At 41.5% G+C, this 18,006-nt stretch overlaps 1 protein-coding gene across 8 annotated transcripts in view; it reads right to left on the reverse strand.

Annotated features, from left to right (window-relative positions):
• Window positions 1–10,260: 10,260 nt before the first annotated feature.
• The window catches only part of NPY5R (neuropeptide Y receptor Y5), a 551,355-nt gene continuing 543,609 nt past the window's right edge, over window positions 10,261–18,006 (reverse strand). For 5 of the 8 annotated variants that reach the window (XM_069631373.1, XM_069631366.1, XM_069631368.1 and 2 more), the window contains one exon: window positions 10,261–11,755. In XM_069631373.1, coding sequence (XP_069487474.1) covers window positions 10,397–11,746 — 1,350 coding nt within the window. In that variant the 5' untranslated portion in view covers window positions 11,747–11,755 and the 3' untranslated portion in view covers window positions 10,261–10,396. Of the gene's footprint in view, window positions 11,759–18,006 lie in introns of all 8 variants that reach the window. The other 3 variants (XM_069631372.1, XM_069631367.1, XM_069631371.1) reach the window with 1 other exon arrangement.

Genomic DNA, 18,006 nt, shown 5'->3' on the forward strand with positions numbered 1-18,006 from the left:
ATAGTCACTCCATTCATGCCTCTGCTTCCTTAAGAGGGATCCACGATTTGACTCCTGAGGAGGCTGACTGGTAGGAGCGGGAATTGTAAAGGGTCAGGTGGGTGCTGATTCTCCTGTTCAGGAACGGCCACCTTCTGGTAAAGGAGGTAACCTAGTAAAGCTCTCCCCTAAAAAAGTAAACAAGAAAACAAAAAAAAGTTACAAAAGAAGCACATGAAAGAAATAAAATGATGTGCATAGCTCTTTGGAAGGGTTCTAAGAAATCCTCCCGGAAATGTGGCCAGAGAAGATGCATTGGATAATATTGATTTGGTAAATTTGGATGGTTATAGTTCAAATGAAGAAAGGGATTCTCTGGCCCTGCACCTATTACAGAGAAATATTGTCCTTAAGCAGGCTGAGAATCAGGAGGCAATCTCCAGGGAAAGTTTAATAAGCAGAGAGCCCAAAATCTGATGCAATGGATAAGCTAACCAATGCAATGAAACACAAGGGGATTGCCAGTGGACCCAATGGGGGGGGGGGGGGGGATTAATGACAACAAAGAAGGGAAAAACACTAATGTCTATGAACTCTTTAAACCACCTAGGGCTTCCCACACCAGGGAAAAAATGCCCAGTATAGTGGCTCTGCAGACCCTCGGGTTGCAGACAAACAACAGGGGGGGGGTAAACCTTTGTTTGTGGAGTGCTCTCTGGTACACATGGACGAGCAAATAAGAGTCACAGTGAAGAATGTGATTGAACAGTTGGGGAGGAAGGGATCAACTGCACTATAGGAAATAAAGGAAGGGGTGAGGGGAGGTATATCGGGAGCGGGAGAAGGATCCCATGAGGCAAAAAATGAAAATGGAGGTGGTGGAATTCTGGTCAGTTATACCAATCAAGACAAAGAGGGGGGTTACACCCTTATCTCGGGAGAAAGCATCAGGTTATGATAGGGTCAGGGGGACTCACGGTTAGGGAGGGGGCCCAAGAAGATTCCATCTTGTCAGAGGATAGCCAGTACTTACTGTTAACTTCGAATGAAGTTCTAGTGCCTCTGGATCTCCAAATAAAAAATGAGGCCAGTAGAAAGGGTACTGACACCATTCTAAAAGAAGTTCAATAGAGAGATCCCCACCTGCCAGAAGACCCCAACCTATTGCGATACTATATGTTGGATCAGAGGGGCCTGGACTCCTTAAATAGGTGGAGAGTTCTGAGACTAATTACCTCTAATGATATTAGACTGGTGGACTTTATTCACCCAGAGAGGCATGACTATGTTAGATTGGTCATTCCATCACAGATGGTTTATGAGGCCCTCTTAATGGAATGTCAAGACTTTAACAAATGAAGATATGACATACTCTCTTTCCTTGTATGACCGGCTTATTTGAAGGTTAGGCTAGTCCAGCAAAGACTTGAACATTACAATGGCAGAGGTGATATTGTCATACAAGGGTCTCAAGTAGCGAATGAGATCTTGTTGTTGATTGCTAATCAAAATTTTCGATGGTTAGTGATATCTTTAAGACAATCAATTGCAGTGGTGGGCCGTTAGCCGGCCCACTACCAAAGGCCGGCCCTAAGTAGCTGGCCCCTTTCCGGCATGTATGGAGTGCCATGCTGCACGCCCCTTCTCCCCCTCCCAGGCCTCTCCTCTTCCTGCTTCACTGCCTACCCTTTCCTCCTCCCACCCTTCCACCCCTTGGCTCTGTCTGTCCAGGCACCTTAACACTGTATGTAAACAGTAGGTCGTACCTATTCATTTTTTGATACGAGAGGAAGGTGGTATAAGAGGTACATATTAAGAACAAACACATGAACCACCAACTACCTCCTGCCCCTGTTTTACTGGACTTTTTAGTAGTCATATTTTCCTACTGGAGTGAATAACTCTATTTCACTCACGTAAACCAAATAATTTCAAACCGTTTTAATCAAAAAATCATCATATTCTTAACATTTCAACACAAATCAATATACACAACTCAAGAGCAAGTTCATTCATACTGGGTTAGTTCATATTTGGAAAAACATATTCAACCATAGAGTGTCAATGTTCTTCAACCTGATTCATATGGAAGTTCTATTCAAGTGTTTGAGCTTCCTATGTCAGAGCGGGGTCTTACAATGGTCTGTCAGGAAAAACCTTTACTTGTACTTGAGATTAAATACCCCCACAGTTGGTGAATGTGGACAAAATGCTCCACCAAGATGTTTAATATGGTTCGTGGTCCTTCTTTTCCTTGAGCGACTATACACTGTATCTGAGAGGTGCTTGTTGATCTTCATGTTTCTTAAAGTTCTAGATAGAACACGTGTAGAAATTAGGATATTGACGATGCCTTGTGTTTTGGCCTATACAGTAAGATAGTCCACTTCCATGTGGTGGTCTTCTTGATTAGTAATGAGGCCTTCGTCAGGACAGAGAAACAGATGTTCAGAATGGAAAACTAATCTTCTAACCCCTTGTTGTACACACGTATTGAGTGAGCCAGACAGGGACAGATTTGTCAAAGTACACTGCGTCACATAGGTACGCTGGTCGGATTGATGTCCATGACTATGGGTCACTGGAAGGCACAGATTCAATAGATGTACCTTAAGGGAAAGTCTCTGCAGAGCAGGTGGAAGTGTGCATGGTATGGAATATTTCTTCTGTGCTGGAAACCCCGTGGGTGTGAGTCTTCGTGCTGGTCCTGAAATCTGTGAACGAGTTTCCTCCCAGCTGCCGTGTACCGCAGCTCCTAACCAACTTAACTGAGAACCGCGCGACTTGGTCCTGCATGGATAAAGAAAAGACTACTAAAAAGTCCAGTAAAACAGGAGCAGGAGGTAGTTGGTGGTTCACATGTTTGTTCTTTTTTTCTTTGTTCTTACCTAAACAAGACTGCCATAACTTCATACATTCCCCTTCCTCGGCATACTACAGTTGCAATCCCTCTTCTGCTGCAACAATCCCACCTTGTCTGAAGTCTGAATCTGATGGCCACATTATGGAGGTACCATCACCGGTATGTTGCTAATGCCTTGAATTGACTTTTTGATTCATGTTGGTTGATCCTTCCTGACTCTTGACGTTCTCATGCTGGACTCTTTGAATCATTACGTTATCACAGTGGTCCTGAAACATGTTGGGCCATTGCAACTTTGCATCATGGCATGCACATGCCGGCCTTTTGCATCATAATGTGGGGAGAATTCTCCAAATGTGCTAATTTCCCTTACCTTTTGAGACCCCCAGCAACTTTGCTGGATTTCTGGGATTCAATGTTTTACCTGGAAAGAGTGTGAGCCTTTTCTTCCCACTCTTTCATGTATTTTGATGTGTGTTTTACTTTTGTGTTATTTGGTGATGGAGTTTTAAAACAACTCCAGTGGCATCATCGTTTTCTGTGTGTCACATAGCACCTTCAGTGCAGTGGCACATGGGTGTCTCTTAGACTCCCCAAGGTTTAAATACCTTCCCTGGGACTGACTACTGTCTCCCAGGGCATGTAAATTTACTGACCACACACCCCCTATCTTACTATAGAGTGCTGGAGGGGTTGCTTAGCTTTCCCTGAGTCAAAACACTCATGTAACAGTAAAATGTTACCTTTTCCTATTTTTAATGGCTGGTGGCAGTGGTTTAGATCAACTACCGTGATTTTTTGCGACCTCTAACAACGGTAGCTCAAAATCAGGGGTAGCCATGTTTTTCAATATGGCGCCCCAGTCCTATCTGTAAAAACAGACTATGGTCATCTTATTTTGCCATTTCATTTAGGAAAAGTCCTTCTTGTGTTTGTCTCTGTGCGCCAAACCAGGTTTGGTCCCTTTGTTTGTGCCCTTTGGTGGGCTTCTGTGCTGAAGTCCTCCTCTGGTGCCAGAGTGTCTGGAGTTGACAGGATGTGAGGGAGGTGCCCAGAACTCCCTGTGCTTAGTCTCCTAGTAGACCTGAATGCACTCTCGTGTTATTGGATGGCTAGCTGTCCGGCAAGGACAGCCACTTTGCTGTGTGAGTGACAGCCAGGCTGGGATGAATGGGGGAAAACTGTTTAAAAGCAGGTCTCTGGGACTTGGAAAGCAGAGTCGACCACTGGAATGAAATAACCAAATAGGAGCGGAAGGAAGAGGACTGCTGCAACTCCTGGACGACTGGTGAAGCCCTGCTGCAGGTTCGAATTGCCTGAAACTCTGACGACAGAGAAGCCCTTCAAGGTGATCTTCTTCACTAGAGTTTGGTGGGAACAACCAATTCACAAACAACCTGGACACCATCCTTTTCCGGTCGAATTTTCATCAGAGTGCTGTTGAAAACCGGATAGCTGGAGGGAAGGAAACCAGGGGGACTTTAAGGCACTCACACCTTAAACCAAAGTCTTGCTACAGCTTTTGGCCTCTTCCTTGGGTAGTGCAGGAACCTCCCGACGTCCTCCTTCTTGTCCCCACGACTGAAGCACAAGAACAGCGGAACAGCTACATCTGCTCGAACTGCCAGAAACAACTGCCTTAAATACAGCTTTCTTCATTTAAAAGGTACTGTGCAAACGCCGTCCGGAAATCTTTTCGGCCATCGAGAAAGTGCATGAAACTTTCCTAACTATGAAGACTTGTCCTTCCCTAAACATTCGTTAAACTTTTCGCCTAGCCAAATCCTTTAAAAATCTGTGGCAAAGACTTGACGGTTAGATACAAGAACTGTGCTATCCTATACAAAAGACTCTGAACCATTGACTTTGGCCCAGGCCTGTTGTGAAGAATTTCTGGTTGTATTTAACTGAAACCCTTTGCCCTGCCTATGAATGTATTTGGGCTGTCTATTCTTATAACCTTGTCTCCACCCCACCCCCTACTTAAGTATCCGAAGTGCCGTTTTGCTCACACTTCATGGGCTAAACATGTTCAATTACTTACCGGTTGGATTTTTGTGGCATATTATGATATGATATGGCATTTGTAACGCACCTATACACAAGTGTTCAAGGCTAGGATATTGAGCTGCTTGTGCTAGTGTAATGTTTTATAAATGATTGAGTAAATAAATGTATATTTTTTACTAAGAATCCTTGAGTAAGTGTTTACTTTAATCACTGTATTGGTTGGTCCTTTGTGTAACTTGTTCTACTGCTCACTTAAAACTCTTGAGATAAGTCTGGCTGCTCAGCCATCGCTACCACTTTACTGTGTAGTACAAGCTTGTACCAAAAGTGACATTGTGCTTACACTTGTAGTCCTAATTACCTGTAGTGTTCCCAAAGGGTACTACAGGTGATTCTGCCTAACACTGTGTTCATTCCATCTGTTTGTTTACTCCTAAACACTGAATTTCGCCGGTTTTTTATCTTTTCATCTTACTCACTGTTTCTCAGTCTTCTCTTTCTCTCCCTTGCCTTTACCTTCTCTCCTCTTCCTCTCTCCCCTCACCATAATCTATGCAGAATTTGTCAGGCCTAGTACTATAGTCATTGTTTGTTCCTCTTCTTCCTCCCCCCACCTTTCCCTCACCTATTATCAAATGTCCTTGCATTATCAGAAATGTCGCCAGGCATAGTATGATAGTCACTACTTGTTCCTCTCCTTGCTCCCCCCCCCTTTAGCTCACCTATTTTCATTGTCCTTGCACTATCTGAAATGTCGTCAGGCCTAGTACGATAGTCACTGTTTGTTCCTCTCCTTGCTCATCCCATTCTCCCTCCTTTCCCTCACCTATTGTCAATGTCCTTCCATTATCAGAAATGGTGTCACGCCTAGTACAATAGTAACTGTTTCTTCCTCTCCTTGCTCCCCCCTCCTTCCCTCAATCATTGTCCACGCTCTTGCACTATCAGAAATGTCGCCAGGCCTATCCGCATGTCCTTGTCGACCAGCTTGTAACCTGGTCTACCACACTTATTGTTGATATTTCACAGTCTGTACTGTATATTCTTGCTATGTTGTAACTGTCTCTAAGTCTTGCCATGTTGTAACTGTATCTAAGTCTCCGGCGCCCGGTTACCCCAGGGTTCGGCGCGCGGTACAAATAAAGAAACTAAACTAAACTACGTTAGTAATTTACCCATTCTTAATGTCTCAATGTTATAATTATTTTCCCCTGCTCCCTCCACGGCCTTGAAGTGCTTTAACACACATGTGTACCGGCACTATTCAAATAAACTATCATATCATAACATAAATAAAAGGGCTGAAAAATCAGCTATAGCCCTGCCACTGCGATATCTACTATTTCCTGGAATACTAGAGGTGTATCTAACTTATGTTCTTACCCCGAATTATGCCGATATTTTAGCACGTTTGCAATCATTCTCTTGCATGAAACATGGTAACATGGTTGGTCGCCCCCCCCCCAAGTTCTTGATGGGTATGATATACAGGTGGAAATGGCAACCAGAGGTTAAAGGATAAGGCCAGCGGGAGGTATGCTTGTTGCCTTCCGGAATGGATGGAGCTTGAGAGTGATTCATCATAGAAACGTGATTAAGGACATATTGGCAGTAGCCACTGAGGTGGAATTGATGGGTCTTCTCAATTATGTTCTTCATTATATTTTGTTAGTAAAAGTTTATTGGAATCCAGTAGAGAAATTAAGTCATACACTCAAATAGGTTAATTCCACGTTAGAAGAGTGGTTTGTCACTATCCCGGGTGGCCAGGATATCATGCAACTCAGCAACTTATTTAGGGCCAAACCATTTACAGTTCAGCAAATTTGAGGAGTTGGGGGTTTCCAATGCAGAAGCTTTTGTTCCTTTTGGTAGGTTTTGTGCTATAAAAAGGAAATTGGCCCAGGGAGAATTTGGCATGATACTCTGTTAAGTTGGGGAATGTATGTGGTGAGTGACATCTGTAAGAAAGCAACCACAAGGTCCTTTACAAAGTCTTGCGGGAACTGTAGTTCTACTGTTGATTATGTATTCCTTTCAAAGAGGCTGCTTGATCTGGTAAGGAACTTTGTGGTAGTATCTATGGATTACAGTGATCACTCACTGTTATGCTTGTCCTTGGGCCTAGAGGAAATTGGAAAGGCAAGACAAGCGTATCCTATATCACTGAATGTGAATGTTAAAGGTACCCAATTATCATGGTACGATGGAACTATCTTGAAACTTAACACCGTACTTTTGAGAGATTTTGTGAGATCCACCTTTAAATTAATTACATATGCGTATAGTATGTTTGGTCTATATTTAAAAGCCACTATTAACGATTTAGGTAAAAGGCAGAGTAAGCCCATGCTGAGCCATGCTCACAACCAAAGGTTTGATTTGGTGATACAAAATAATAAAAGAATTACACACAGGTTGATTTGAGCAATCCATAAGATGGCGGGTAACTTGGATATGAGACAGGAAACAGTTATGAAAATAAAACAGGTACAAAACTGGATCAAAGTGCCATGATGTACCAAAAAGATGGGGAGGCTATGATGATGGCCCTGAAAGATGGCAAATCTAGACATTTCTGGATCCTAATAAATTCACTGCAGGGGAATCAGTTATCCATGCAGACCAATCCTATATCTGAAGGGGCCTTACAGGAACATTATTTGAGTCTATATGGTTGGAGTTGGCCTCTGATGTGGACTGGGTGTGTTTGGAGTCTAATTCATGGGAATTTTCATTTACTATAAAATATGCTGCGAGTTTGATTACTAAAACCAGTCTGTCTCGAGTTGTTCGTCTTAGTCCACTCACAAATGTGACATTTAAAAGTAATATGCATCTATGGTCTAAATTTTTGTATATTTTGTTTAAGGACATTGTGACAACTAGATACACTTCCATGTCTTGGAAAACATCACATGTGGTCCCCATTTGAAAGAAGGGTGATAGATCATCCCCCCCTGAGCTAACTCCCCATAGCCTTGCTCAATGCTGACTCAAATGTTTTTGCCTCTCTGGTGCTCAAACATCTCGAAGAATGGAACGTCAATAATAATATTCTTTCTGCCCAACAGATAGGCTTCAGATAACAAATGGGTACAGATAGTAGAGGTCTTCTTCTTAGCTCCCTTCAACAATTAGCATATAAGAATACAAGCTCTCCAATTTATGTTGCCTTTATGGACCTTTCCTTTGCCTTTGATCTGATAGACAGAAATATCTTATGGTCCAAACTGAATAAACTCGGCCTACCCCATGGTCTGTTGTCCATTTTGATCTATCTTCATGAGGGTTCAAAAATCCAAATAAGACTGAACAATCATGGGTTACTAACTGATACATTATCTACTTATAATGGTTGGTGCGAAAGTTGTATATTGGTGCCCGCAATGTTTAATCTTTATGCAGAAGATGCGGTAATGCACTGGCTAGAGCCTTCTTTGTATTACCAAAGATAGATGGATCTACAATGTTTTGGTCAGCCTATGCGTATGATTTTATACTGTTGGATTATACACCTATTGGGCTCCAAAGATTGATGGTGGCATTTAATCAGAATATAATGGGCTTTACTTGGTATCTGAATGATATAAAACTGACGGTGAAATCGAGTATTTCTTATTTGGGATTTCCAATCTTTTCGTCTCCTAAGAAGTTTTATTACAGGAAGTTTCTGGGAAAAAAGCGCATAAACAAATCACCCAAATCAAAAAGATAGACAAGAAATAATGAAAGTGCTCTATTATACCGACCATAAAATTCTACAGAGCAAAGATAGTCCCTCGTTTGTTTTACCGGTCGGAATTTTTTCCCTGAATGGTTAGTGAGTGAGATAAATAAATATGAAGATTTTATCTGGAGATCTGTCTTTTATTGTTTACCTGAACTTATATAGAAAACTATATGTAAGCCTGGAAATGTACCTATATAATGTATTGAGACGAGGGGTCAGGGAAGGATCAACTCAAGAGGCCTTCGTATTTAATATGCAGGTTGAATGCATACGACTGCTGTTAAAATTAGGAGTATCTTTGGAAATCCTTTTGCAACACCCATCTAAAGTAAAGAAGACGATTTTAAACAATGATTGGGCAGATACTAATGATCCTGTCATACACTCGAAGTTTTATGCTCAGATAATTTCCACAAAAAAAAACACTGGGCAGTGTGGAGCCTTACTTGCAACGCGTCCCTACTAAGGAAATGAGTAACAACTTCATGCGTTTTCGAGTAAATGTTTTGTCCACTGGGGAGATCTTATCGGTAAGAGGGAGTGCTTGAGATGCCAGGCTGCTCTGTCATTGTTGTAAAGTGGCAGAACTTAATGAAACGTTGTTTCATTTGTTGACCCTATGTGTGGCCCTCAGAGGACACAGGATTGAGTATTTTAATACATTTGTTTTAAATACTAATTGTGTGTTTCTTGATAATTTGTGGTTGGATATCATGCAGAGCAAACTAGTTGCATTAAATTTAGCAGTATTGAGTTTTTTATTTAATGTTTGTAAATTATTTTAGAAGGAAACAACCTATGAATAAATGTAAGGACCAATTTGCTCAACCATTTGGGCTTTTAGAATATGTATTTGTCTTATGTATTTTATTGCTTAGTATGCGTTTTGATACAGTAATTTTCTTATTATGTTGTATTATGGAAATGGAAAAATATTATTAATTTTCTATATTGTGTGCATAAAATGGTTATTTTGTAAAGGTTGTATTAACCAAATACAAATAAATAAATAATAATAAATACAATAAATAAAGTGAAGAGTGGTGTGAATGAGACTGTATCGTTCGACAAACCACGAAATGCCTCGTAGTGCCTCCCACTTGTTATGTATATTGTGAAATCATTTTAGATCTGCTGCCGCCCTAACTGATATTATCAAGTAAATAATGAGCTTCACATATTTGGGAACTCTCATCATTAAATGTTCCTATTTTGAATTCTCAATAAAAACTATCATCCCTTCTGGTCAGTGAATCCAGCTGTCTGCAACTTTTATCTCTCCATATTGCCAATGATGAGGGATCCTCGGAGTTTTAGTCCAAAACATCTGATAAACCAAAGTTTGCAGACGCTTGATGTAAACAGAAAAACATTCATTCAAAGCATCTGGAATGTTTGAATATTTCACTGACTGTAGCTCATTTGCATGAATCTAAGGTAATTGCAGTACATGTATCGTGGCATACTGATGAATTTAAACACCGAATAACATGGCAGAGTCCATTATTAACGAGTGTTCATCTTAACATTTGCGCAATCTGCACGGTAGAACTGAACATGTTACATTTTAAGATGTGAAAGAAAAACAACTATTTGCAAAACTGCTTATTGGCATGTTCCAAAAGCCAGTATAAATACACATGTGTCTGTACTAAAGCAGGACAACTCACACATGTGATGCTGTACAGAGTATTTATTCTCACAGGCTCAACGTCAAATAACTGCGAATGCAACTGGGTGACGTAGGATGAAGTGCCCAGCAGAGTTGGCTATTATGCGTCAAGCCGTCCTCCACTGCGGCACCAGCAGCACTATGATATGTGGAAACACTGAACGAGGGACATTAAATCTGCCTTGATGCCATTGTTGAGGAACCCGTACAGGATGGGGTTCAGGCAGCAGGACATCATGCCCAGCAGGTGGCAGATGCAGAACACTAACTTAAAATGTCGATTGGAAATCAGGTTGGCATTGAAATCAGTCACAAGATGAAACAGATAAAGTGGCATCCAGCTGATGGCAAAGACCAGGATGAGCACGGTCAGCCTGCAGAAAACGCGGCGGGATCGCTTCTTGATCCGAGTGATGGACTTCGAGACGGTGATCATGTTTTGCAGCTCGCAGTTTTCTTCCGGTTTCATGTCAAAGCAGATCGGCACCCCGGGCAAGAAAACACTAGAGGGCAGAGTCTGGCTTCGGTCGGTGGTCGAGGTTTCTGGGACCTCTCCGTAGTGACACTCCTGATGGCGCCTTGCCGCGGCTGGGACCACGCTGGCAGATTTCTTACTGTACCGTCTCCTGTGCTTCCTCACAAAGGTGTAGCTCCACCTGCTGTGACTGCTGGAGATCTCAATCTGGGGCAGAGGATTCTTTGGCTGCTGAAGCGTTAGATTGATCATCTCGTTCTCTTCACACCGCTTCTCCCTGCTGGGCATCCTGGCACTGATGCTCCTGCAGACACTAGTGTGGCTGACAGTCAGGCAGACCAATGGCAGTATGTACTGAACAATCAGAAGAGACATGGTGAAGGCAATTCGGTAGGAACCCGAGGGCCAGGACTCAATGCACTGATACCTGTCCTTCAATGGTTCCAAGTTAATGGTCTCACTTAGGTCGATCATTTTGTGAAACACCGGCAAAGGGGAGCAAATGGTGAAGCCAAGAGTCCAAACAGTGGCAATTAAGAAGTAACCATGGTTTGCTGTTAGATTTGTCGAGAGGGGATGCTTTATCATGTGGTACCGAACCAGGGCGATAGACATTAACATAAGAGTTGAAATCAGAACAGACACACACTGCAAGAAAGGTACGACATGGCACATGATCTCACCGAAGATCCACTGATCCAGCAGGACATAGGTCAGGGTGAAGGGGGAGCAGAAAAGCACAACTAAGATGTCGGAGAAGGCCAAGTTACCAATGAGAAAGTTAATGATGGTTTTCTGCTTGCGCTTCCGGAAGAGAGCGACAAGAATGAGAAGGTTCCCCATGAAGCCAAGAAGGCTTACAAAAGTGTAAAGTCCAATGACAAAGTATCTGATGTCATCAACGCTGCTGTTATAGTCTTCCCAGGCGGGGTAGTTGGAACTGGTCGTAGCTGTTGTGTTGTTTGCCGCATTGGTGTGTGTCTTGTTGTGAAAGTCCTTGATGTCCGAATCCATATTCTTGTCCTGCTGAGAAGAAAGACAATATTGATTAGTGACTGGCATAGGAAATCATCACTTTTACTTGTCACAGTAAAAAGAATGTGTTACAAATATCAGGCATGGAAAGCATGCCACTCGTATACGACTCCCTAAGCAACCACTCTGCATATTTAAGTAGTTAACTACATTAGCAATGGAAAATGAAAAAAACATAAATCATTTTAATTTGTTTTCATTTTTTTTCAATGAACAATGTTTACACCCACACTGTAATAACGTCTCCATATGTCTTGCTTAGAGAAACTCAACAGTGATCAGAGTATTTGCTATTATTATTATTATTATTATTGTTTTATGTCCTGAGCTGAGCCTTGTCAAAGACAGAAATGCTGAAATAGGAACTGTCATCAAACTGAGACTGTTCTCATTTAATGGAAAATTAGAATGAAATGCGTGCATGCATTTCACATGATCCCGTTCATAAGTCAAAAACTGGTCATGACATGTGTCTGTCAAATTTATCATGGTGGGCAGATAGAATGAAGAGTATGTAGTAGTGGGGATTATTGTCAGATATATGAACCTTCAATTTAGATAAAAAAATAAAAACAGAAGTTCCAATTAAACACTAACCTTACATTTTTGGAATATTATAGTTTGAAGTGCAGAGTGTAAGTCTGCCAGAAATACCCTGGCATGTTGCCAAAAAGTAAGGAGCACTCACGCTTTACAATATCAGCCTCGTTCCCTGCGAAGTGTTAAATTACCCCCGCTTCCATTTCAGGCATAAAACAAAGTAACTTGGAATCTTTGAATGGGTTTAGTTTGTAGCCATCATTCACAATACCCCCATACACCACATTTGACCCTAAAGAATAACCACTTTTTTCAATATAAAATCCATCCTAATACCTAATAGAAAGCAGAGAAAAAGAGAGTTGTCAAACACAGAAGAAGTAATGATGGATGTGGGCAGGGGTATGCTTTTGCATAGAAGCAGATGAAGTACATGACATTAAAATGCTTTTCAAAAAGAATAATGGAATGTGTTTTAAGTGCCAAGAGGCGCATTTATCCGTATAACTTTATTTTTTAACTGCAGAACACATGTTTACATGTATTATACAAATGTAAGACAACCTATACATTTCAATGTGTAAGCACGTTTCTACTATGTCAATTGGAATGATTTATTTAAGCTAAACAAACTAGCTCTGCAGGCATTAATATAGGTGTTAGGCTTTTACTATGAATATGATACATCATATCTGAATACAAAATAATGTGAGTACTTGAAACAGATGGGGGTTTAGAGCAACAGAATATGGAGACGCATATCATATAGAATTGGTACAATACATGAACAGAGGCTTAGCTTCATAAAAGGTAAATGTGCTTGACTTGAACCTGAAAAGAATGTGAGAAAGTAATTGCTAAAGCCAGTTGTACAGGTACAGGATCCTTTAGTAATTTACAAATGTCTACATAGTGTGTTTCTAAATGTACTTAAAGATGCTGTGTACATGATGATGTATTACAAATGTGCTCATATTTTTGACACATATGTTTGTCCATATGAATCCATAAACACAATGCATGGTTGTCTCAGAAATATAGACCCTATTTAAATGTGTTCTGCATTGGGGTTGGGGGCACAGGTAGAAGGTTGCTTGGCATTAACCTGTTAAAGGTGGTTTCTAAGTATTCTCCTCAGAAAGATGCGTGATAAAAATTGTTTATAATAGCACATCATGCTTAGGAATGGAAGTCATTGTGTTGTTAGCATATATGACTAAAGAACTGGAGAAAGTGAGTTCTCCTGCTAAAGGTGCAGAGGCAGAGATCCTCTGATTTGCTAAGCCTTGGTCCAGATACAACACTATCCCTCTATTTCTAAAATCCAAGTGCTAGTTCTAGTGGGGAGAAAATGTGCCTGGATATTAGATGGGATATAATCGCAGATCTTACGAAAAATGTGTCAAGGACCAGGATTACTGAATGTTAGACAGCGCCATAACATTTTGTGACAGAGAAGCGCAATTCTGAGGAAGGGAGAGTTGAAGCCATTTTTTGGGTAACAGCACTCTTGTGTGGTAGAGGGAGCTTTAAAAGATTTCAAGAGATCTGGCATCGTGTGTGAATGGGAGGACTTGTTTGACAGAGTGACTCATGTATGAGACAAAGCTACATACACATTGGAGGGACTCTGTTTTGTGGATGGGAGAACTTTTAAAAGGTGTAAAAATCAGTTCATCTCAGGACCACACTGTTTGTTTGGTAACAAATCCCATGTATGCAGGGATAATTGTGTAGTTCTTTGTGCAGAGGTTTTTAAATACTGAGGGGCACCTTGGTCAAGTGACTGTCATCTATTCATGCAAGTGGTTCCAATGGGTACACTCTAGAAAAAAAATAGTGATAAGCCAATGTCATCGTTGTCAGAGCTTCATCAGTGCTATCAGAACTAGACAATCACCATCAGTGATTATCATTTTCACTGGCAAAACCCTTTCTCCACATCTCTGTGTTTGACTTTTGATGGGCAACAAGTTACATTCTGCTCGGATGCTGTGTATTTACTGCCCTTAATTGTGAGCATGGTGAGCCAGTGTCTTACCACAGTCTTTCACAATGTAGAGCTCACCCATTTTGATACATGTCTGCTGATCAACATCATGGAAGGGAAATGCTTTACCTGTGGACATGAATCATCAAACGAAACAAAATATGGGAGCATGTGAGGCTTTCAAAGCCTTTGCAAACAAATGCTGTTGGGCAACAAGCCTCTTAGTGAGGTATTTTTGCAATGTATTGCCCTTGTCTTCTATTCCTTCTGCCTCTGTTCATGCTGCTGTTCTGTCATCTTTTTGTCCAATGTGTACCTCGGATACTGTGCTTTTGTTACCTCGAGCACACCATACAGCTGCTCCTGCTGACCCTATTCCTTCTTTACTCATACCTAAGTTGTATCCTTCTCTGGTCTCCTATCTAACTTCTCTTTTTAACATATTTCTTCTCACTTCGATGTTTCCTTCTTCATTTAAACATGTTACTATTCTTCCTATCTTCAAAAGCCTTCTTTAGATGCCTCTCTCTCCTCAAATTTTAAGCCTATATTTCTTCTTCCTTATCTTTCTAAGCTTCTAGAATGCTTGGTCTGTTCTCAGTTTCCATCTTGTGTCTCTGTTAATTCTATTCTTCCTCCTTTTCAATCCGATTTCTGCTTATTTCATTGTACTGAACGTGCTCTTCTTTCAGTTGGTTATTCTCTACTTTTAGCTTGGTATTCAAAACATTAATCTCTCTTAATTTTACTTGACTTATCTGCTGATTTCAGTACCGTAGATCACACATTCCGCAGTCATCTCTTTCTTCATTTGGTTATTCTGGTGCTGTTCTTTCCTGGTTTGGTTTTTACTTATATGATCCCACGTTTTCAGTGTATTAGGCTGGTAAGTCTTCTGCTTCTGTCTCTCTTCTTCACAGGGTTCCCCATGGCTCGGTCTTGGCCCCTTCATTTTCTTTCTTTATACTTCTCCTCTTGCTTCTATCATTTCATTATTTAGATTGTCTCACCATTTCTATGCCGATGCTACTCAAAGCTTTCTTGCCTTTCCTTCATTTACTTCTGCTATCCATGATAGATTGTCTTCTTGCCTTTTGACTATTGAATGTTGGATGGCTGATCACTATCTCCTCTTAAATTCTGCAAAGACAATGGTTCTCTTTGTTTCTGCTACTACTATTCCTCCTCCTTCTCCACAAGCTTCCATTTCCTTTCCTGCTTCCTTGCTCCCTATTTCTCTCTCTGCCCATAACCTGGGCCTTCATCTTGATTCTGAGTTTTCATTGTCTTGCCATATCTCTCTACTCTCACATTCATGTCATTTACATCTTTTCAACATCCGCAAGGCTATAACACTTCTTACTTTAAATGCAGCTAAACCTTTAATCTCATATCTCATTTTATCTCGCTCATTCTACCACAATGTATTTTTTTGTCTTTCTGCCACGTGATTGGCCCCTCTCAAATCTACGTTTTACTCTTATGTCTGCCTTCTTTGTTCTCCTTCACCTCGTGATTCTATTTCCTCGTCTTTATCATCTCGTGGATAGCTTGTCTTAAATGTACTTTGTATGGTTTTTAAATCTCTTCACAACCTGTGCCCCCACATCTTATCTTTGGTTTCTTTTTATGTTCCTTCGCAAATACTTTGTTCTCTATCTCTTTTACTCTTTACTGTCCCATGTCTTCCTTGGGCTAGGCTCGATTGCAATCCTTTTCCTTACGTTCTCGATTGCACTGGAACACACTGCTTCCTTCCCGACGTTCTCTGTCTTCGTACACACTTTTACATTCTGCTCTGAGAGCCTATATTTTTAAGTTGACTTCATGTTATATTAACTGTTCTGTTGTACCGCAATGTGATATTTGTATAGCGCTTTGGCGCACATCGCTCCAAATATACAAAATAAATACAAAACAAATTATCATCCCTTCCCATCAGATATGTGCCAGCTAGATACACATTAACCATCTCTATAGCTGTCGACCTGCTAAAAGGCTTGGACCCAGATTCATTGAGAATTCCAAACTCAAGGTGAAGTGTGTCCCACGTGATTGTGTGCTGGCCGAAGCATGTCAACAGTGGTTTTCTCTGAAGCAGGGCCAGATATATGTTATACGATGCCGTCACTAACGGATGATAGCATCCTAGGTAGCTATGGCAGTGTGTGAAGTACGAGGCTGGTTCATGTCTTTACTGACTCATTATATCATGATATTGGTCTATCAAATGCTGCATCATGCTATCTTTGGACATGTTTACTGTGTCTTATTTCGAGTTCACACCCACCAGATCCTGCAGAAAATCAGCCACTTTTTACTGAAACCATGGTTCAGGAAACAACAACGGGTCATTTTGCATGCTCCCTTCCATTATCAAGTCATCCTTATTCAGGTTTCATTGTAGCTTTCACTGTAAATCCACCCCCATTCGACTTTGACATTAGTTTTTCACCAGCTGTTCAGTGTCTTCACCAAAAGCCAACTTATGTTCCTTCATCATTTTCAACAGGTTAAATTCCATTAAGTACAGGTTTGACAGCACATCACTGAACGAGGCAGTATTCAGTATAACTTGGTTACTCTCCTCTTCAAGTGACTGTACCTTAGAACCGAATTAGTAAAGAAATGCCACTGGCTTGGTTTAAACAAAGTCACATTTAATGCTCAGTAGACACTTTGGAAGTAATCAGTTATCACACGTCAGTGATTCGACAGGTAGTCCAGTATGTGCAGTACAGAGTTCCAATGAGTCAACACTCCCGCGTTCACGGGCTGATGTGCAATTTGGAGACAACTCTGCAATTGGAGCAGCACCCATCTTGCTTTGTCAGACCAGTGGAAATATGAGCGTAGCTTGACAGCCACTCTATTCATTTTATATAGACTGTAAATGGTTAAGGCCATGTGTCAAGAGAGGAACATGAGCGGACTGTCCAAGTTGTAGACCAGCAAGAACATTGAAATTATTGTAACATGCCAAAAAGCCCACTTCCACCTGTCTGTGGGTAAGCCCCTGTGCCACAACAACCTTTCCTTCTCCAAGAGGTCGACTTTTGCATGACCTCTATCATCAAGAATTGCATGCACAAACTATCCTGGTGGCAAACAATATGTTCATGCTGCAACTCCCAATCAATCTGGAACTCTCCCTGGCTGAATGGGGATGGGGAAAGGACACAGCAACCAGTGAAAGGCTTTTTCTTATCCATACAGTTCAAAACATCTTGCTTTTGAGGAAACCTAGCCCAGTGTATCATGGACATCTAAATACTTTGCTTGTTGTAGTCCCTGAAAATTATCAGGGTAATTCATAGAATTTCGCACAAAAGTGGTGCACGCTGCTAGCGCACAGTGTGCGCGTGCGAATGTCTGCGCCAGCCGCGTGCGCTAAAATCGATTTCCGCGCACAGCGTATTCATGGATTTTAGCCTCCAAAACCAGCCGTGGCACAGAGTGGTGCAGGGACCCTGCAGCAGTGCCAATTACGCCCCCAAGAACGCCCTCGCGCAAGGAAAAGCCATCAAAATTCCCAATTCAGAGCAAAGGGCTGCGCTAACCCTGGACCAGTTTACAGGGCTGCCAAACAGCAAACGCCAAGCGGGGAACGTGTATTACTGGGGTGCGCGTGAAGTTTCACACGCGAAAGGGCCTGTGCGAGTGGGGTACCTGTATTACTGGGGTTCGCGGGAAGTTTCACACGCCATTT

The sequence above is a fragment of the Ambystoma mexicanum genome, chromosome 6q (genome assembly GCF_040938575.1).
Source record: "Ambystoma mexicanum isolate Mex_15411 chromosome 6q, UKY_AmexF1_1, whole genome shotgun sequence".
Classification (NCBI taxonomy): Eukaryota; Metazoa; Chordata; class Amphibia; order Caudata; family Ambystomatidae; genus Ambystoma; species Ambystoma mexicanum.